Below are 22,238 nucleotides of genomic sequence, written 5' to 3'. Positions count from 1 at the left end.
ATACATGTTTTCTTAAACACTCCGTAATCATCGGTCGATATTAATGTTGTGCTTCATAATTTAACTGTAACACGCGTTGAGTACCGCATGAAAAAAGTGACCTAAGTCTGCCGACATCACTGCAATTATTAAAAGTTTGATTACGGTCCACCAATAGGCCTATAGCTGAATTAGTTAAGTACTCGGGTTTGTGCACGAAGAAACCTCAAAAAGCAACGGCTCTCGGGGTGTGCAATTGAGCAGCACATTTCAAAGTCAGCTCTGCATTCAGCGGCATCTAGTGGTGGAATAATTCAAAAACTACACTTCGACAATCGGAAATTTCACTCTACCACTCTCGGCAACTGGACCTGCAGTAGTGCTTCAAAGCATCTATAAGTATGCACATCTGTCAGAAGAAACCCGTTACCTCAGTGGTTACGCGCTCGGCTCAAGATCACGCGGCGCTGCTGGTTCGACTCTCGGGGTGTGCGCTTGAGCAACGCATTTCAGCACTGCTTTCCATTCAGCGGCACCTAGTTAATGGAATAATTCCCCGGTAACAACACTTCAATAATCGGAAAGCTTCACCCTGTCAATATCGGTAACCAGCCCTGCGACAAGGGCCTCTACAAGTGTGCGAAACTGCCAGGAATAACCTATCAAGGCTTTGTCAGTCCGAAGACAAAACCAAACCAAATAACCTATTAGCTAAAAATGGTGTAAGTTGCGCTTCCCGGTACGTTTTTGATTTTCTTGCATTTTGAACACTTTGTAAGCATTTTGCGCACAGCAGTCAGGTGTTTCCTTTATCAAGCAGCGTTAGAGCAAAATCTCTATCATTCACAATTGCGATACAGTCAATGTTGCAATAGCATACGCATAACTATTAGCAACGAATTTAATTACTAACTAACATTTTTTTTTTATAGCAAGGACCGACAGGACGGCCAGGACCACCGGGGATGCCTGGACCGAAAGTAAGTTACACTAAACGTGTTCCATCAGAATATTCTGTGATTGCCAAGTTATGCTGCTCCTGTGATTTCGGCCATTGCAATAAAAAAGATTTAAATAGTTATGACTTCAGTTCATTTTTTTTAACCTTCATCTTCGCTATTTCTTTATTCGCAGGGTCACAGAGGATACAATGGCAAGATGGGCCCCGTTGGAAAGATGGGGCCGAAGGTATTTAAAAAAAAAAAATTTAGCGTAAGATAAATAGGAAAAGGCTTTTCTGATTGATAATGACAATGCTGTGTATCATTTCAGGGAGAAATTGGACCTGAAGGATTACAAGGACCTCCTGGTCCCGGAGGGGAAGCGGTATGTTTCTATTTATTCCTTTCAATAAGGTTACGTGTACATCTTAAACTTATATTTCATTTCTCAAGTGCTACCGATATCCTATGTCAAGCATTGGTGTCACAACTAATAGAAACCTAATTTGGTTAAATGTAGGGTCCTCGTGGTCTTCGAGGGTACACCGGAGAAGATGGACGGAAAGGAGAGATGGTGAGTTACTTGACAAGTGCAACATAAATGTCATAAAATCCAGAAATTTTCAATTTATTGCTTCTTTCAGGGACCACCTGGTGCCTCAGGAGAGCAAGGCTTGCCCGGAGAACAAGGAATTCAGGTTAGTTGTGGTTTCTGTTATGATGTCTTCTTTCTAATTGGGATCGCAACTTTTTCATAAATGATTTTTGCAATGATAAATAGAATATGTTGTGCGATTTTTAAATGTGAATCGCTACAGCTTTCTTGTTAACAAATATAAAATACTTCAAAAATGTAAATAATAACGACCTGTTTTAGCCTGATTCTGCAAGTTCGCTGTGGCAGTAGCGGTTTGCACTAGCTTTCGAAACAGAGTTTCCAGGTCATGTGCTATGGAAAATTTCGAAGCAACAATTATGCTGCTAAAAGCGAAGCACAGTCTATTGAAGAAAGTAAAATAATTTATCATTACCCACTTATTGCAATATAAACGAGGTCAACCAGGACATTGGCAACACTATCGCAACTTATTATAATAATAATAATATTTATTTGCATCAGACAAAGCTGTCCATATCCAAAACACAACAACAACGAAATAACAACGAAAAACAGCGAAATAATACACAAACTGCAAATGCACAAAATCTCAGTAAATAGGCGATCTACTGTTACAAGTTTACAGACAATGGTACAGTAGTGTTACAAGTTAGAAAAGCTGAAAGTATTCAGAACGATAACAACAATCAGATGACATGGCAGCCATCAAAACTAGATAACAGCATACATAGAATTATTATAATGAAGACGGTAATTTGATAAACGATGGCAATCGGACCTCATCAGGGAGGCAACAATAGAGTTAGACGATACTTCGCATCTTCCAACAAAAGAAAAAACATATTTCCGAAGTACTGTAATGCATCAAATGTTATAATGTTGCACAAGACTTGACGTTCACGTACGCTATAGTGTTTAGGCAAATTGTGTATAATTCTAAATGCATTATTGAAGGCAACACGCAGGCGATTATTCAACGCGTTGGGACACTTTCTGCGAGTGCCTCCATACTCTACCAAACCTACATCATTAACAGACAACCCAAATTGTATTATAAACCTTCATCAGCTTTTCAAAGAGTCCACCAACATCAACAGCTACAAAGACTTCCGCTGGAAAGAATACACAAAAAGTAAAGAATGCAGTGCAGAAACGATCTAGTTTCTCGTACTTGTCGCACTGGATAGATTACCACATAATGTCTCACTGAAACGTTCAGACACCAGCCTCGACAATGTTTTATCTTTGCAAACACGATTGCATCAGTTGATGATGAAAATTAGGACGTGTGAGAAAAATTACTGCACTACTGACAAACCGATTTGTGGCTAACAATCAATAAACCTGACCAAAGAAGCATTTTTTAACCCCTTCTCATAAGGCGAATTCCATGCTGCTTTCAAGCACGAAACCGTTAGAGGCTCCTGAGTCCTGATACAGACCGAATCTGCCCAGACTGCTTACCACGTTACGTCTTGGTTAGGCTATCTGATTTCATGTGTCGTGCTTGCACTGTCACAAGATTCTAAAGGTATGGAGAAAATGCTTGGTCCTCGCCATAGCCTACCAACTAAACCATTAGGGGGTACAATGGCGATCATATCGTTCTATATCTTAGCTCTATCTCTTTAATATTATTGAAAAACTGATAAGTTATACACCTGTATCGAACTAGCGGTAAATTTACCACTTCCCAAAGAACCTGGGTTTCCAACTGGAAGGTCGACAGTCTTGAAAGTGACCACTAACGCCAATACTTGTGTCAGCTTGCCCATAATCCAGAGCTTATTCTGTTGGCACGCCACTCGGCACTCACATACCATGGTCATCATACATTACGTGGCATAAAACTAACATTTCGTATCGCTATACTGACACGCCTGATTGGTGCTAGTTGGGTGACGCATTGGGCGTCTTGTTTCACTCCACTAGTAAATTCTATGTCCCTTTTTAGTGCCCATAATTAATTTACTGATCGTATGATTAACGCTTCAACTTTGGGTGAGACCTTGTCGCGGTGTTGAAGCTTGTGTACTACAAAGACCCAAGAAGCTGTACTGAACACGTTCAACGAAATCAGAGAGGTTCTTGGCGAGTAGTCAAACTAACATCACTCTCCCACCTTCCAACCTGCACTGGGCCAGCATGGAAGGCCATGGCCCAACACTTCCCAATGAAAATATGCCTGTAAATTGGCATGAAAAGGGGAAGGCTTACGCTCTGCAGTGGGCTCTCACAGGCTGAAAATGATGATGATGATGATTAACGACGCATTTCGTGTTGTGATTGAATGCCTAAAGTCAACTTATACTCATTACAATCCTTGCAAGCATCCAACTTGCTGAGTTTCGTTGAAAAGGAGCCTTTATGTACACGGCTTTTCGAGAAAAGAATTTAAACCATCTCCACTGAAAACTTTGCATGCCAGCTCAGGAGTATTCAAGGCCAACTCGATCCAAGTCGATGAACCACTTTTTTGTGTACAGCTGCTAACCTTGAACTGATTCAATCATCCAGCGGTCAGAATACTGGATCAAAGAAATCTGATGCAACGTGCTGTTCGAGCGAGACCATAATCCACAGTTTTATCCATCACCCAGATGCGGCCGTCACGACTGGATCTGCCTCGACTCACTTGGGTCATGCTCATGCTCAATCGACTACGAACAAAAATTTGCGGTTTTCATTTTAGCGTACACAAGTGGGTTTGGCTCCCTCTGCAGTTTGTATGCTACGTGGAGAAAAAAACTGCTGATCATACCATCAAGTGCCCATTCTGATGGTACTAAACGAGATGCACGATATACCACAGTTTTTTTTTATCAATATGATTCTTTTGCGTAACGGAGGAACTTTTTGTGTCTAACTTTGTTTTTGTTGGCTCCAACTCAAAATGGGAGAATTGTAACAAACGGCTTGCTACAAAATCTTGTTCAATCAACATATTGATGCATAACTTGGGAACCCCTGCTTACTGTGAAAATATGTTATCATCACTTGTATTATGTTAAAGTATGTATCTATTTGCAGGGAGAAGTCGGACCACCTGGCCCTTCTGGTGAAAGTGGAAGTAAAGGCTCCACTGGAGACAGAGGGCCACCTGGAAACAATGGAGGACCAGGCCTTCCTGGAGAAGTGGTGAGTGAGAACCGTGGTATTGTTATTTTGAATAATGTTGTTGTGCTGCAGGTGATAGTGACTCAGCAGTCAAAGGAATATTTTACAGTAAACCTACTGTAGAAGACTGCGAATTTGTTGTGTTGATATGTTATACATGGCACTATATTAGAGATGTAGATAATATCCACCCGCTTCACTATCGAGCAGTAACTTCAGGTTATTTGATAATGAGGAATACGTGGTAACAATTCACTCCTTGTTACCAAAAGCCTACAGAGTTTTAATCGTTCGTTCTTTGTGCAATGAAAAGCAACTCAACGAAGACATAGTAGCTGTTTTTGCCATTTGACAAAACTTGGCATATCTTTAAAATAAATTACAAGTGCACACAACATCACGAAACACTGAAAAGATAAGTAGAAGAGAAAACCATGATTCGCTGGCTGAGAATCGTTGACATAGCATTACTGCAGGAAGCTACACTCAGACCTAGCTTTCTATCACTTGCCGTAGACTTTAAAAAATTGTCTCATAGGAAAAAAAGACGTTTTTTTTGTCTAACACACATAAAAAAATGCTAGGATGAACTTATGGGGAGGATAGTTGATATATGATTGTTTGGTTAGATTGTGATTGTGATTGTTTACTATAATATTTCTTATTGGTTGTAGAAATAATCAAAGCGATTTCAATTGTAGGGCTTTCCTGGAAGAAACGGAAATGATGGAATCCCAGGCACTCCTGGCGAACGAGTGAGTCTTCATGATTTTGTGGTAGTGCTTTTTCTGGACTCATTTTGATGTAAACAGTTGAATCCTTCGCTGTGAAGCTTAAAATCTACATTAGCAATATTACGTAGGGCTAGGAATAATCTACTAGCAATAGCAACCACACTTATTGTTAGCGATGTGCGATTTATTGTTGAAAAATCTACCTAAGTTTTTGTTTTTGATCTTGTAATTATGAGATCGTTATAAATAAAATGCTCAATAAATTTCACCAGCAACCTCACTTTGTTCTAATTTGTTCATTTTCAAGTGCGTAAAATAGGAAAATCATGAAACTTACTGTAGCAGTGTAGACGCTTGATGACTTCAACACCATAGGGTCTTAAAACATAACGTCTCCCAATTAAAACTTAGAAATACTTTGCCTTAAAATATTCTGCAGGTTTATCACGTCAAGGACTTGTGTGGCTAGTTTCATTATTATGTTTTTGGAAAATACTTATTACATTAACATTGGAAAAACTTTCAAAACAAAATATTAAGGTTTTATTACTATGCATCTGTAGGGTCGGGATGGACCACCTGGGCCAGCAGGCATAGAAGGACCTCAAGGACCACTGGTAAGCAAGCGTTTATTATACCATATTGATGTGAAAGTAGGTAACATTTACAATATGAAATTGAAAAAAACTCAGCTGCATAAACTGATGTGTTACTCTAAGCCTTACCAAGAGTATGATTTCATTCTGTACGAAGTCTAAATATTTGAGGAGTAGCTTTTTGGGGGGAATGCATCAATGTGGCGTAGAAGTGTAGCTGGGAAGGCTATACGTCTTTGTGTTCACCGAGGCTAATGAATGAATGTAAAGTGGCCAACCATTCTTTCTGTGGGTGAGGCCTTACGGAGAAACGTCCTTCAAACGTTTTACCGTTACACTAAGCATTGGGTATATCGTCAACTCTATGAAAACTGCCCATTTCAGCAAGCTTCCCATTGCTCAATCACCACAGCAAGCAGTGTTCCACTTGGGTAAATAAGACTGTCGCACTGTGGCGATAATAATCTAAAACAACTTTAATAGTGGTTGGCCATCTTCAACTTTGACATGGACTAGGCTATCTTTTGCAATCCTATGACGATGGAACGACAGGATGCGTTTAGTTATTAAGTTTATTTAAAAAAAGTTATCAACTCAGTAACCAAGTATCCACGATACAAATAAACGGCAAACCTATTACAATAATCCCTTGATAAGGTTGTGTTATGCACTGAGGTTCCACAACTGTGGCGGCAACCAAAACTGTGGCGGCAGCTTTCCACCTACACAATCGGGAAGCTGATCGTGAGCTACATGTCCACAACAACGGAAAACCTCTGTCCTTCTGCCCCGAGCCAAGGTATCTTGGGGTGACACTAGACAGATCGCTCACATACCGCCACCATTTGGTGTCACTGCGCAAGAAACTGACATCCCGCGCTGCATTACTGAAGCGCCTGGCAGGCTCTAGCTGGGGGGCGAGGGCTGACACTTTGCGAATAGCAGCCTTAGCCCTTGTCTACTCTTCTGCAGAGTACTGTGCACCTGTCTGGTGCCGCAGTGCTCACTGCCACAACATTGACACTGCCATAAACAGCGCCCTGCGCACAGTGACCGGATGTCTACGTCCCACACCATTCGACAATTTCCCCATTCTCGCTGGCATCCAACCTGCTGAGCTTCGTCGCAAAGAAGCCACTCTGTCCCTCGGTCGACCGGCACTGGAGCCTAACCATCTTCTCCACCACAAGATCTCTGCCTTCCCAAACGGCACCCCCGCCGACTGAAATCAAGACACCCATTCGTGCCAGCCGCTCGGCTTCTGATCAACGAAGCTGATGAACAAGACATCTCTGCGGCTACTTGGGCGGACCATAAATGGAATTCTGAATGGAGGTCAAGCACCACCAGACTCCATTCATTCATCTCCGACGCCGACACGCGCCCCATCGGCCTGACACTACAGAGACAGGCATGGGTGCGCCTCAACCGTCTCCATACGGGCGTCGGGCTTTTCCGCTCAACCATGCACCAATCGGGAATGGCCTCTTCCTCCTCCTGTGAATGTGGTGCCGAGGAACAGACCGCAGACCACATCATCAATGACTGTACCATCTTCAAGCCACCTAACGGAGTGGAAGGTCTGCGCGTCATGGATGATGAAACTAAAGACTGGCTGCTCTCTAGCAGCCTTCCAGTGTAGTCCGGGAACATCGTGAATCTGGGGTGGTAAAAGGATAGACCCTTGGCCCCAGAAGCTCAGACGACGACGAGGTTCCACAAGCAGGATGCGTGACCTGTTTGCCTATGACTTTCGATTGTCAACTACTCACTCTTTTTTAACATAAATATGTGGAGCATCCAAACACCAAAAAGCATGAGCAACAACGATTGACAAGAACACCATAAGCCTACAGCTCTAGCATGCAAAGAACTTAAAACTGATCAAGATCGATGTCGAAGATCCACGAATTTCTGAAATTGTTGAAAAGTCATTACACTGGGGAACAATTTTGAAATACTTTTTTGTTGATTTTGATTTTGCACTTAATTTAGGCTAATTCCGGTCTGCTGATTTCAAAAATGCCGCCAGTTTTCTTCCATCACGTCAAGTTTTTGCTCTACAACATATATCCAAAATATGTCACTTTTCACGAGTTTAGCCGTATTGCTTTTCTATACGTAATAGGAATACACAAGCTAATGATGTAGTAGGTTATATACAAGGAGGGTCAACTGAATTATTAAGCAAAAAGGGCACAGGCATCGATTTAGGTCGATGCTATTTCCCCCATTTTTAGTTGGAGGATGCAATCATCTAACGAAACTAGATTAGAATGGTAAAATTGAAGTTAGTTGCTTTCCGCTTTCAACCATGTATGTATAGGCTACTCCATGTTTGTTTGTTAGAATATTATCTTGTCTGCGACTGCGTCTGCTGTTTTTCGTCGTCAGTGTTTAAATTACCGGGATTTCTTTTGCTATATTTGCCGCAGTTTTACTATTCCTAGCCAAAAAAAAGACGTCAGTGCATTTGTCAAACAAGCCTACTTTGCATATTTTAAAATAAAACTTGGTGATCTAGATAAGTCTTCGGCACCCCACAAGGTATGCAAGCAGTGTATCGAGAGTTTGCGGATGCAGACCAAAGGAACACGTGAAAAATTGGCATTCGGTATACCCATGGTTTGGCAAGAGCCTAAAGATCATTACACAGACTGTTACTTTTGCTTGGTGCAAACTTCAGGGTATAAAAAGAAAAACAAATGTAAATTGAGTATCCAAGTCTTCCATCAGTTATACGTCCAGTTCTTCATTCAGCTGAAATCCCAGTTCCAGTTTCGTTCGAAGATTTGGATCGTGATGATTGTTCTAGTGATGGCAGGCCTAATGATGAAGATTTTAAAATTGAAGATGATTTAGAAATCAGAATGTGGAGTATTCCATCAACATGAGTCGAATGATTTGGCGCGAGATTTGAAACTAGGAAAAAAAGCTTCGAAACTCTTAGCATTCAGACTAAATGAGAAAAAATTACTTGAAAAAAGAGCGAAGGTATCATACTTTCGATCGAGAGAAAGTGCGTTTTTACCGTACTTTCGAAGTGACAGTAGCTTTGTGACCGAGATCTGACCTTAAACCTGGTGATCTCAATATTCTACATGAGCCACTTGTTTACAGAAAAAAACTTATTTTTTCACCTCTGCATATGAAGCTCGGCCTAATGAAGCAATTCGTTAAAGCATTGTCGACTGAAAGCAACTGTTTCAATTAGCCTACCTCGTTTTGGCTTTTCCTGGCCTGTCAATACAAAAAAAAATAAGACTGGTGTATTTGATTGTCCACAAAATCGGCAACTGATCAAAGATGAACGTTTCAGTGGTTCAATGTCAGAATTGGAAGAAAATGCGTAGTTAACATTTAAAAACTTTGCCAAGGGTTTTCTTGGGAATACACGGGCAGAGAATTACATCGAAATTGTTCAGAAGCCATTGGAAAGCTCCAAAGAACTCGGCTGCAACATGAGTATCAAGATTCATTTTTTGCATAGCCATCTTGCAAATTTCCCGGAAAACCTTGGTGCGGTCAGCGATGAGCAAGGAGAAAGATTTTGCCAAGATCTGAAAGTGATGGAGGAAAGATGAGACTTGCTAATGCTGGATGACTATTGCTGGAGAGCATTAAGCGAGACTGCACATAGCTTAAACATGTCAGGAAAAGCTACAAGCGTAAATTTCTTCCCTAAAACTCGCTCTTTATTTGTCCTGCAGAAGCAATAGGCCTATCCGTTTCAAGGAACAGAATATAGCTGTACAAACGTTTATTTATAAACCATGGAGTTACTTTCGGTTGCTTGTAGTTCTTAAAACGTTTTACACAACAAACGCAGATGTCTTAAATGTTTTACTTTTTGTGGGTTATGAGACAAAGTGGTGAGTACCTAGCTCAAAAACTTGACGTGGTAGAGAATAACTGATGTCATTTTTGGATTCAGCGCCCAAAAGTTAGTCAAAAACAATTGTTAGATCAAAGTCAACAAAAATTGTGTTCCCTTGTGATTCATACAGTCAACTTTAACTCCTGTAACTGGGATCAAACACCATTGTCTTCCAGAAAGGGAACAACAGTTCACGCAGCCTGGTGTAGATTCCACCATCCGCTCACAGCTGGATCCACACAACCGTGACTTTACCATAGCCAATAATAACTAATAGAATCCCACTCAAAAGTAATATGCCTTTACTTCAGTGCGCTTCTGCATTTACTGTAGCTTTAGAGTTGAAAATAAAACCTTTTAAGATCAGCTCACTCAGACCATCTCGCCAGTTTTATCTGAATCTGTAGTCCTATTATCTAAACAACTTTTTGTTTGGTGATTTCCATTCCAGATTTAAAAGAAACTGTCATTTGTTCAAATCAGACACAGCTAGACAATATTGACATGAAAGAAGGCAACGCAAAGCGAAAACTATCTTGGTTTAACAGAATCTTATCGTAACAAAGCACAAACACAATCAAGATTCTCCAAATGGACTTTTTATTTAAATTTTTTATTAAGGTATTTGTTTTATTATAGGGCAATAAAGGAGACAGTGGAGAAAAAGGAATGGCAGGTGTTCCGGTAAGTTGACTAGTTTCAAATGTGGAAAGAGGTACTTGTTTACGTACCAAAACAATGTACATTTTGTAATACTAATAACAAATAATCATTTTAATCTTTTCACCATAATAAAATAAGTTATTTCGGAAATATACGACCTGATTTGTCATGAGTCACAAAGTAAATTTTATCTGTAACCACATGTGTTTCTACTCATAGTCGAACTTATTGTTGAGATATCAGAGTTATTTTTCTACTTCAGGGAGAGTCTGGGAGACCTGGAAAAGATGGTGAGAGGGGACCACAAGGAAAAGAGGTGAGCTTAATTTTGCAGAGGTTAAACGAAGGTGTGGCGTGGCTCACGGCGCTTGGCTAAGTTTTTAGGTGCATAAAACTTTTCAACTTTTGACCAATTTAACAGTTCAAAATCATACGCAATACATGCATAAGTCTATTTGATTTCTCTGTAATGTCTTGTTATATCTTTGGTATTTGGTTTTAGCCTATGTAAATGTCGTGTCCGTACTACGTCATGGTACAGTGTGTTTAATATACAGCAACAACGCATAAACCACCAAAAGTAAACCGGAAGCCGCACAAAATTACAATAAGAGCCAATGATTGTTTATCATTTCTTCAGTGCAATAGTGTTGATACATTTAGGCCAGTTAGCTTATAGAACCGATTACCCGATTTTAATTTCGGAAAACCCAAAGTTACTTGCATCAAGTATTGCACTAATGTAAATAGAAACATCGCGTAATAGGCTACGTCACTTCAATATATTTAGTGTTTAGGAAAATCATCTTAAACGTTTTCTACCAATGTTAACTAATTTGTAATTTCTCTTTAGGAATTTTAACAAATTTTTTGAGTGGCTTAATTTTGAAAATAATATTACATTATTGAGGTTTTGGAATAGTTTTATTTTGTAAACATTAGTGAGCCTTTTTGTTTATATTTTTTTTAGTGAGCCAGCCAAAAATAATATTTGAGGTAAAAAAACGATTGATTGTGAGACTTTTTATCCTCAAACTGAGAAAGCTTCTTTTACCAGCTACATCCTGGCAGTTTCGCAAACTTGTAGAGGTTTTGAACCACTGACGTAAGGAAAGTGACAGAGTAAAATTTCCCTAATTGCCCTTAGTGTGCGTTGCTCAAGCGCAATTGAGGCAAACGAACGTGGCTGTTTCGATGAACTCTTTGCTAATTGATAACTATTTTGACATACCCTTCTATAAATTGATAGTTTTTCATTCTTTATTTCTAAAAATCTTTGTTTTAAAAGTAACTTCTGAACCTTTCGTTTAGTTATACTCGGCATTTTAGAAGTGATGTAGTTCTTGTAGCATTTCAAGCATTTGCAGTTTTGGCATACCATCTATACCAGTGGTTCCCAACCGGGGTGCCGCGGCACCCTGGGGTGCCAATTGCAATGCTCAAGGGTGCCGCGAGATATTGCAATACTGGGGCCCATTCTTTATTTTAACTTTAACCCGTTAAGTGCGGAATTTGTTTAACTTTAATCCGCGGTAAGCCTTTGTTTTCTCGCCCAGGAAAAACAACTTGAAAGAGATTTTGACTCGTTGCTGTTCTTTCCATTAAAACGTTTGAAACGCAACATTATTGCCATGTTTCATGATTTTATTTTACGTTTCACGGCGCACTAAGTCAAATTGCAGTGATGGATTATCGGATTGTGTGACCCAGCAGGATTATAAAATAGCAAGATTGTTTGCGAACCTAAGAACAAGGTTGTTTGCAAAATAAAATTGAAAACTTTTGCACGGGGATACCTGCAAATAGAAGCACGATACATAGCTAATCGAGAAAAGGCTAAGTTATAATTAGTTTGTTCTTTATAACTTACTTATGATGGAGAAATTTATTACACAGAAAAGAAAGTGGAACAATGTCGATTATGATGCAGGAGTAGGAAGTACAAGTAAAAAGAAAGCAAAAAGACTGGTCTTTGGTCTTTTCTGTGACAGTTATTTGATTATGATGACCATAAGCACAACCTCTACCAGAGTGTCTTACATGCAAACAAAAATTGTCAAACGAAGCCATGGTGCCAAGAAAATGGAACAGACACTTCACTAAAAAAACATGGACATCTCTCTTACAGTATAAACCTCGAATACATTTTGAGAGAGTTTTAGCTGAGAGAAAACAGCAAAGCCAGGCGTTTACACAAATTTTCGAAGTACAGTATAGCCTATATCTACCAAAGTTCGAGGCCAGTTATTTAGTAGCAGAAACTATTGCTAAAAACTCAAAGCCTCACACCGAAGCGGAGTGCATTATCCTTCCTGCGTGCAGTGCAATTGTGAAAACAATGCTCGGAAATAAGGCCGAGGAAGAAATAAAAAAAGATTCCCTTGTCAAATAATACCATTTGTAGAAGAATTTGTGATATGTTTGCCGCCGGGCTTGCCGACATAGAAAATACTGTATCGGTAATCACTTCTGTGTTATTTCATACAGTTATTTGAAATACAGAAACCTCATATAATTGATCCAGTTGTGCCAGGGTGCCGCCGACTATTTATCTCTTTGATAGGGTGCCGCAAGATCTAAAAGGTTGGAAACCACTGATCTATACTATTAAAACGGCTTGAATGATTGATCTACTTTATCTTGTTTGAATAAATTTGTAATGTAATTAGAAATTTGAATAAATCTTTCACAATTTTACAGTCCCACTTTAAAAACTTTTTAACTGAAAGTAATGAAGTTATTATTACCACGTGCCGTTTCATATAGGGGCCACGAGGTCAAGCTGGAATCCAAGGGCCACAAGGAAAGCAAGGCAAAGAGGTGAGTGCTTGGATAATTCTTGGAACCATTGGTTTGTTTTGAACGTAATCCCGTTTGAAATTACTATTAAAATTGAGCGGTAAGTTGATTGTCTATGTAATTTTTAACTTGTTTGCTGTTGCACTATGAACAACAACGTGTCACAACGATTTAAATTGTTTCTATTTTTATTTTTTATTTTTTTGAAACAATAATTACTATAATTCTATACTCAGTACTCACTCCGTATTGAAACAAATCATGGGTTTGAACTTTGAAGGGTCCAACAACTTTTGTTTTTGAGCGAATAGTTGCGCATTTGTATTGGTCGCTTTTCTTAGCAAGATTTATTATGACTACTGAGGAACCAATATCTGTTGAGAGTATTACCTTTTTTACTCTAACAGTAAAAATGCACTTGTATTGCCTAGCTTTGCGTTCACTACTAACACTTATTCCTGGCAGGGTGAACCCGGCCCAAGTGGTGATATTGGAGCACCAGGACCAAGAGGCGGCAAGGTAATAAACTTTGTCAAAACCAGTGCCAATGCGTTTTTTTTATATACAGTATGCGCACTTGTGGGAGTAATTAAGATGCAATCATTTTCAGCTTTTAGACAAGAAATAACAAGTTTAGCTGAAGCTTAAATAACGTTCAAGTTCAATTAATGAGCATAACTAACACAAGCCAACAAAAATAATAAAAAAATTTGTGTCTGCAATGTAAGGTGTGATTTGGGGTATATTGAGGCTGCTGATTTCAAAAATCACATCAGATTTCATCCATCACATCAGGTTTTTGAGATTTTTGCATGATACTTTTTCTCATAATATTGGCTTTTTGGCCGAATTTTCTCTTACTGTTACCGTTTCATAAAGACCTTATGAGCCAAAAGTGTTTCAAAATTTGTCATATTCATGGAAATGATTTTATTTTGTACATTTGGAGATGTATGATGACACCATGACCATTGGAGTGACCGACCTACCTTCAGAAGGTACACTAGTCAGAAGCCCCCCTAGCTAGATGGTCCACTGGTCAAACGAGTCACCTAGACCATCTGGCTAGTGGACCATCTGTCTATGGTAGACCATCCAACTTATGTACCTTCTGAGAACTGTCCATAAACCACCCCTTACAGGCAGGGTTACATTCACATTCGCCTGAATGCTTAGTACCATTCTACTTTTTGATAAATAACATCGGTTTTTTCTTTTTCGCTGAACGTGGAGATTTAAGCGCATGTGAAACTTGTCTATGACTCATTCTTATTTGAATTTTCATGTATTCAGATTTTTTCATATTAGCAAGGTGTTAATTCTGTTTGTGGTGTGAATAAGTAGCAGAATGACATCTTCAAAAAAGTGTGAAAATGACCCTGATGTTCTTTGTTACATATGTAACAGTTATAGGCTACTGTTCCTAACCAAAGGCAAACCATAACAAGTTTTGTGAAACAAGCATATCTTACAAACTTTAAAATTCGCCTGGGTGATCAGGACAAATCATGGGCTCCACACATGCTGCATGTAAAGCTTGTGTGGCAAACCTAAAACGATAGATCAATGGAAATCTTAAATCCACTCACAACATTCACAAAAATTATGCAAGCGAAAGTTTGTCTAGAGTAACGTTTTCCAAATGTGCATGTGAATTTTCTTTTTTTTGTAGAATTGAACCTATTTTTAAGTGTTTATTCTATTCAATTTCTTCAATTTTATTTTTCTTTGCTGGCGCAAACATAATAACGAATGACATTACAAACACACAACTGTAGCACCAACTAAAGGAAAAGATGGCAAAACCAAAAGGTTTAAAAGATGTATTGGGGATTTGCACAGCCATCAAACCTACTTCTTAACACGAAAAAAGTAACAATGTAGCCTACTCTTGTAAAAAAAAATGACGTTGAACGTTTAGTGTTAGCAGATAAACTTTGAAGAATTAGGTTCAAGTTACCACACTTCAATAAAAAAAAAAATAAAAATAAAACAGGTCTTGAAATACCTCAATGTTTTCATTAATATTATGTTTGTATCTCTTGTGTAGACTTTAGACTTTATCGTGATGAATTTAGACTTTATCACAGACCTTGTTGACAAAAAAGAGTTCAAATTCCATGAAACGCCAAAGTCTACCAATACAGATCAGGAGTCGATTTTACCCATTTTTACCAAAACAGCATCCAGATATCATAAAATCCTGATGTGATACAAAAAATCTGATGTGATTTTTGAATTCAGCACCCAAAATATACCCTAGAATGACATTTACTATGCTGACACAAAAAGTGTGTTGGCTTGTGTAATGTTTGATACAAGCAAACACCTTTTCTGAATACATAATTTAATTCTAACAGGGGGACGTTGGAGATCGTGGATTGCAGGGAAGGCCAGGGGAAAGAGGATTTCCAGGGTTCAAAGGGCATAAGGTAAGTTATTATGCTGTGTTCATACAAACATGTCTAAAAAGTTATATGTGTACTCCAACCAATACACAGAAAAGTACGGTTGCCATGGTTTATTGGGTGAGCGATTGGCTTTGAGTCTCAAGGCTGCCATTGGGCTTGAACACTGAGCTAAGTAGTAGGTCTACATTGAGCCAACAAAATTTTCTCTTGATAGTACAGTAACTATTTGATATTTTTTGTTTTTTTGGTACTGAGTCACGTCATTGTATATGTTTCTGATCCCTGGCGATGTTGTTTCGATTACAAGCATCTTGGTGATGAATGCTTTTTGTCCTTTGCAGGGATCAACTGGAACTGGAGGATCAAAAGGAGAACCGGTAAGTTGTGTTACAATGTTAAGTTTTGTTTTGATGGTTTACATACTGCTTAAATTTTTAATTTTCTTACAGGGTAACGACGGCCCAGAAGGACCAGGGGGACCGATCGGACCAAAGGTAAGTTGAGATATTGCATACTATACACGATGCATCAGTTAAATACAATCTTTGTGGCTGACTGACATGTAAGTTGGAAACAATTTCAAGAATAAAATTTACAAAAATGTGGACTAGGAATACATGGATAGTTTTTTTTATCATTTCCAATTCATCATTTCTTTATCAAACAAAAAACCCAAGACGATGCAAATGACGTTTTTTAGAACTGCTAGAGTATTTAAGCTAAATTTCATGCCAGAAAGATCAAGCTGTGCATATTAAATCCCGTGCTACCACAAGCTTTACCCTTTTTATATGCAATAACTTTTAAGAATTTGCACATCACGATTAAGACCAGTAAAAGCCATTAGTCGTAGTTTTAGGGTAGCTATAGGCCTACAGAAAGTCGACAAACCAATAACAGTGAAAAAATTGTGTTGTAACGGAGCGTATTTAAGAAATTGCAGCTATCAATTTTTTTAAAATTAAATTACTGGAGATCGAAAACAAGGCTTAGCAATAGCGCTTTTCAAGAAGTTTCATGTGAATGTGTCATTGCCGATCGTGAACAATATCATCAAGGTTAGCAGCTGTGGTCATGTATTATGTGTACATTATGTGGTTACATTAATGCACACAATGTTTGCTATACTTTCAGGGGGAGAATGGGATTCCTGGAGAACGTGGATCGGTACTTTTTGGCACTTTTTAAACAAATTGCTTTCTTTCTAAAATGTTTTCTTAATTGACGTTGTTGTTGTACAATAATGTTATTTTTATATTATTGTGTAACTGTAATTTTTGTATTTCCGTACTTGTTTATTGGTCATTTCATAATCTTAATGGCGGCAATGCTTGTAAATTCTGGCTAGAGTGTATTTCCAAAAATTTTCAAGTACCGTAGCGCTCCGGCCTTTCGTTTCTGGGCACGAAGAACAAAGCCAATATTTTACAGCCTGGAACACCAGGAGAGAATGGGCAAAGAGGACCAGCAGGAATAGGAGGACCTCCTGGACCAGAAGGGCCCCGGGGAATTTCTGGAAGAAGTGGGCCTCACGGCCCAAGAGGACCTAGGGGTCAGACAGGATCACAAGGGCCACCAGTAAGTGCCTGCCTTTCTCTGCTGCAACGTACGGTTGTCACCGCCAGCGTTACCACACTCGTTTGAAATGCCATGTTTTATTTCGATCTTATTTGTGGTGCGTCGTTGACGAGATAAAAAGGGATATTGGCATTTGTGTTTAGGGAAGAGATCCTAGTGATCAAAAGATCTTGGAATTAATACGAAGAATTTTGAGAGGTGAGTGTTTGCAGCATTTATGATATGCTGGTGATCGGTCATGCTATAGGTGTCATACATCATCTATGTTCCGTATTGGCACCTATACTAAAGTTGCAATGACACTTGTTGCAGAGGAAGCTCAAGGATTAAGAAGTCCCCAGCCACAATTATTGTCTGCTCCTGGCCCCCCTGGGCGTCCCGGACCCCCAGGAGAACCAGGTCTACCAGGCGAGCGAGGTATGTGGTTTGTAATCTGTAACCACTGTCAATGTTTCAAGTATTTCTCATTCGGTTGTTTTACATAGAAGACCTTTTCATAAGTGCAGGAATGAAAAAGAATGAAGCCAACCAGAAGAGCAAAACACACTGCGTTGACTGAACTCGTTATTTGTAAACAGTGGCAACGGTTTTGAAAAAAGGTGTCATTTTTGCTTGATATGGAAGAAAGAGAAAATATTTCCACTTTATTTTGTAAAAGAAATAAAAATTACAAATTCAGCATCATTGTTATTTCTTTTCTTTTTTTAAATGTTAGGACTGCCAGGGCAAATGGGAAAACCAGGACCAAGTGGAACACAAGGTTTGGAAGGTCGGGTAGGAGCGTCAGGTCCAAAAGGTTAGATGATTTGCTACTACTACAGTTTGGAATTATTTTCATTTATTGACTTATTGTTTTTCTTTTCGTCAAATGCCATCTGCTGTGTGACCAGGATTTTATTTTTTATTTTTCTATTGTCGTGACTATTGCTGCTGTAAGCACTTGATTTATGTGCGAAATGTCGTAAATAGTCTGCTGTTTTTTTTTACATTTCTTTTTATTGATATGTTGATGAGTCTTAGATCATTTTTTCACCAATAGGCAGCAGTCACTGGAATTTGGCGAAGTAAAGATAATAAACTGTTTTAACTAACTTAGTCACTTTGAATACCCGCTAACTTGTGAGTGATTAGTAGCTTCGATCCTAATTCTGGTAGATCTAGGTTCGTTTCCAGGTTGAGTCATAACACTGGTCAACAAAAAAAAAAAAATTGTTTTGATACAGAACATGAAAACAGGTGTTCTTAGCTGAATTTGGGGCGCTGATTTCAAATATGAAGTCAGATTTTCTCTATCACTTCACGTTTCTGAGATACCGACATGAACCAAATTTTGCTATTTTCAGCATATAACAAAAATTCGAGCTCTAAAACAATCATCAAAAGTCAATAAGGATAAAACAGTTATCGACCATTCAACAAGAACGTAAACAATAAACAATCAAAAGCAGTCAACAGTAATGTAAACAGCAATGTAAACTTCAGTAGGTGATCAGGGGCATAGCCAGGGAGGGGGAGGGGAAAGCAATCCTAAGAGAAGAGATATGACTTTACATCTCCACAGATTTTCCATTTGTACACAGAATAATTTAGCAGTTTTAGAAGTACTTTCATTGTTTCATGTGTTTCTTTCTTGCTATTGCTATATGTGCTAAAGGAAGATACGGCTGATTGTTACCACTGTGCAACAACACAGTTTTCAAACTTGTTTTGCTGGAATCAATGAATAGCTTCCAGTCTACAGTATCGCGTTCACATCCTAGCTCTTGCTTTAAACCATCTACATTTTTACAGTAACATATATCATCTTCAGTTGTAAAAAAACGCGAAAGTTTCTTGCTGCGTTCACAATTATTTAGCTACTCACCGGTTCATCGCTAAATAAGAACTCCTTATCTCTAACTGGAGGAAGTGGAATAGCAATTTCAGTACCATGGATAACGGGTAGAAGAGCTGAAGGGCAAACTGGATATTCAATCTTAGACTTGTTTTGCGTGAAAATCCTTTGATAAGTAACAGTCTGAGTGATGGTTACTTTGCTCACGCCATATCGTTGGCACAGCAAAAGGGATAGCCTTCCTTTTACCATCAAGCCATAACAGAAGGCCTGTTCTGCATCGATTGCAGCAAGTGTGTTGGGCCCAGCTCTTGTCTTGGTCACCGATTTGACATCCAAAATAGTGCTTGTACGCAAACTTGACTCTGGTGGAGAGCTTCATAGTGTGAGGAAAGTGGAGTGTATTCTCCGCATATGTAACAAAACTTGTCTGGATGGTTCAAGCAAGCTCGCCTTGAGCTGCTTGGTGGAGAACTCATACTTCTTGCAGTCTCTATTGCTGACTACGTTAGTAAAAAGTATACAATAACCTGAAAAGATACATTGTGATGCCTCCAAACACAATACTAAGCTTAACCAAATACATTATAGCTGCGCATAACTGCAACACAAACGCAGCAACAACTCTAAAACCAATGATACAGTCACTTGATATAATAGTACTGTATACCTAGAACTGAATGATAACCAGCAGTCCATTATGACAGTTATGATGTCACAAAAGCGAAAAGCCAAAGGTTATTATTACGTCATTATGTACCTTTGTTGGAGACAATCAACTGTAGAAAAATTGATTTTTTTGCTAAGAAACGAACAAAAGTGTAATTATCTTGAAATCCTGACGTGATAGGAAAATTCTGACTTCAGATTCGAGCTCAGCACACCTGAATTACCTAAAAAAGGTTGTTAGTCTAGCTTGTAAAATTTTCTTGTTGACCAGTGGATAATCAAAGAATTTAAAAAAAATCTTGAAAATGGTTGATGTCAAATCATCACTCAAAGTATCTCAAGATTGCAATCTATATATGACATTATTTTAAAATTTGAATAACTTATTAGTTTGACTGCCCTGCTAAATGTATTTCTGTTTACCTATAAAAAGCTTAAAGTCTACAATATAATTAGATTTTAAAACATTGTGGATTTGTTATTTATTTGTTGGTGCTCGTCTATTTTATTGTATTAGTAGTAATGTAATAATACACCGTACACTTATGACTTAAAATGTCCGCATGGTGTGGTCCGCCTAAATCAATGGGTACCCTCTTAGCTGGTAATGTGTTGATATACGGTATATTGTCGTTCATTTCTCTTATTTTTAACAAGGGGAATATTTGTATTTCAGGATCTCCTGGAAGCAAAGGCGACCGTGGAAAGACAGGCGTGGGCTCCCCCGGTCAGCCCGGGATGGCTGGACCACCAGGTTAGTAGCTTACAGTACTGTGCAATGGAAGTCAAGGTTGAGAGCGTCCAATTAAGACATTTGCTGTATTGTCAATACCCAGGTAAATTGAACTGAAAAATTACACCTACTCAACTTTCCGTTTTAGCAGTCCAATAGTAATTGCTTTGCAAAAGCAAAAGCAAAGAATAGTTTTAAGCAATTTATCATCATCATCATCATCCGAACTACTGTAGGCTTTGTCTCCACCAGTGGGAGTGGCCGATTCTTTATTTTCAGCGATTGTTTTTACTCCTATTTATCATCTCGTATGTCCATCGCGTCTTCTTCCTTCTTCTTCAGTCTTCTTCCTCTGCTTTGTCTTCCAACAATTTAATTTTCTACGTTATTTTTCTATGAACACTCTCAGTGTTGCATGGTTTGTGTCAAAGGCGGCGAGAAACATGAAAAACCAATCACTTTATTCCAAGAAACACTTCCTAACTTAAACGTTAAGTGGACGCATTAGGCACTGTGCTTTAATGAAGCTTGTGCTATGGTGAAAACTGGCCGAGATACTCGTTCTATGCGCTATTCTGTAACTGCACTCCGGACTGGAACAGCGCAAACTTAACAAGTGATATAAGAATATTTACGTATAAATAACACGGCGGGTAACAGATCACATGAGGTGTATAATCTTCATCTTCGTTGTATGAGCTGTCTTCTTCCAAACTATATGTTTGGGCATGATGTCATCAGCCACTCGACAGTCTCGTCATCCAGGGCCCTCAGTCCTAGCGTTCCATGTGGTAGCCGATGGATTGGGCAGTCATGGACGACATGATCTACTGTCTGGTCTGTGGCGCCACACTCGCATCCCGGTGAGGGAGCCAGGCCCAATCTGCACATGTCTGAACGAAAGCGACCGAGGCCGGTTCGTAGGCGGTTAAGCCGGACCCACGCAAGTCTTGCGAGGGACATTCCCGGAGGGTGGGGATCGACGTCGGGTAGGAAATCACGGAGTCGGGAGGTGTTGTTTTGCCACTCCATGTTCTATGTGTAGTTCGTCCAGTGTGCCGCACTTATTCCAAGATCTTCAACATTGTTCAGAAGCTGCCGTGCGGCGGGCACAAATGGGCGTCTTGATTTCAGTCGCTGCTGTCCTCCAGGTAGGCGCTGAAGTGTATTGTGGAGGAGGTGGTCGGGGTCCAGTGCGCGACGAGCAAGGGAAATCATGGCTCCTTTACGGCGAAACTCAGCAGGTTGGATGCCTGCAAGGATGGGAAGGCAGTCCGTTGGAGTGGGACGCAGGCATCCAGTCACAGTGCGTAGTGCGTCATTGATGGCGGTGTCAATGTGGCGGGTGTGAGAGCTGCGGCACCACACTGGTGCGCAGTACTCAGAGGTAGAATGGGCAAGAGCCAAGGTAGCTGTGCGAAGGGTTTTCGCATCAGCTCCCCAGCCGGAACCCGCCAGCCGCCTCAAAAGTGCAACGCGCGCAGATAGTTTTTTACGCAGTGACTCCAGGTGTCGTCGGTACGTGAGTGACCTGTCCAGGGTTACGGCGAGGTAGGTGGATTCGGCGCAGTAGGGGAGGTGTTCGTCATCGGTGGTAATGTTGATCTCACGTTTTGCTTCCTTGTTGTTTAGATGGAAGCCCGCCGACACTGTCTTTGCCTTGCTGAGCTGTAGCTTCCATTTCTGGA

The 22,238-nt window shown here is 39.6% G+C and overlaps 1 protein-coding gene across 1 annotated transcript in view; it reads left to right on the top strand.

Annotated features, from left to right (window-relative positions):
• LOC145764479 (uncharacterized) overlaps window positions 1-22,238 on the top strand; it is a 54,844-nt gene that overhangs the window by 28,260 nt on the left and 4,346 nt on the right. Inside the window, exons 12-32 of the mRNA XM_082576094.1 lie at window positions 912-959; window positions 1,114-1,167; window positions 1,252-1,305; window positions 1,441-1,494; window positions 1,565-1,618; window positions 4,570-4,677; window positions 5,358-5,411; window positions 5,954-6,007; window positions 10,503-10,547; window positions 10,789-10,842; window positions 13,293-13,346; window positions 13,791-13,844; window positions 15,686-15,757; window positions 16,078-16,113; window positions 16,186-16,230; window positions 16,871-16,903; window positions 17,168-17,314; window positions 17,458-17,512; window positions 17,627-17,731; window positions 18,030-18,110; window positions 20,494-20,571. Coding sequence (XP_082432220.1) covers window positions 912-959; window positions 1,114-1,167; window positions 1,252-1,305; window positions 1,441-1,494; window positions 1,565-1,618; window positions 4,570-4,677; window positions 5,358-5,411; window positions 5,954-6,007; window positions 10,503-10,547; window positions 10,789-10,842; window positions 13,293-13,346; window positions 13,791-13,844; window positions 15,686-15,757; window positions 16,078-16,113; window positions 16,186-16,230; window positions 16,871-16,903; window positions 17,168-17,314; window positions 17,458-17,512; window positions 17,627-17,731; window positions 18,030-18,110; window positions 20,494-20,571 — 1,339 coding nt within the window. The remainder of the gene's footprint in view (window positions 1-911; window positions 960-1,113; window positions 1,168-1,251; window positions 1,306-1,440; window positions 1,495-1,564; window positions 1,619-4,569; window positions 4,678-5,357; window positions 5,412-5,953; window positions 6,008-10,502; window positions 10,548-10,788; window positions 10,843-13,292; window positions 13,347-13,790; window positions 13,845-15,685; window positions 15,758-16,077; window positions 16,114-16,185; window positions 16,231-16,870; window positions 16,904-17,167; window positions 17,315-17,457; window positions 17,513-17,626; window positions 17,732-18,029; window positions 18,111-20,493; window positions 20,572-22,238) is intronic.

This window comes from Aplidium turbinatum, chromosome 2 (genome assembly GCF_918807975.1).
Source record: "Aplidium turbinatum chromosome 2, kaAplTurb1.1, whole genome shotgun sequence".
Lineage (NCBI taxonomy): Eukaryota > Metazoa > Chordata > Ascidiacea > Aplousobranchia > Polyclinidae > Aplidium > Aplidium turbinatum.
This window is presented reverse-complemented; position numbering and strand designations above follow the sequence as displayed.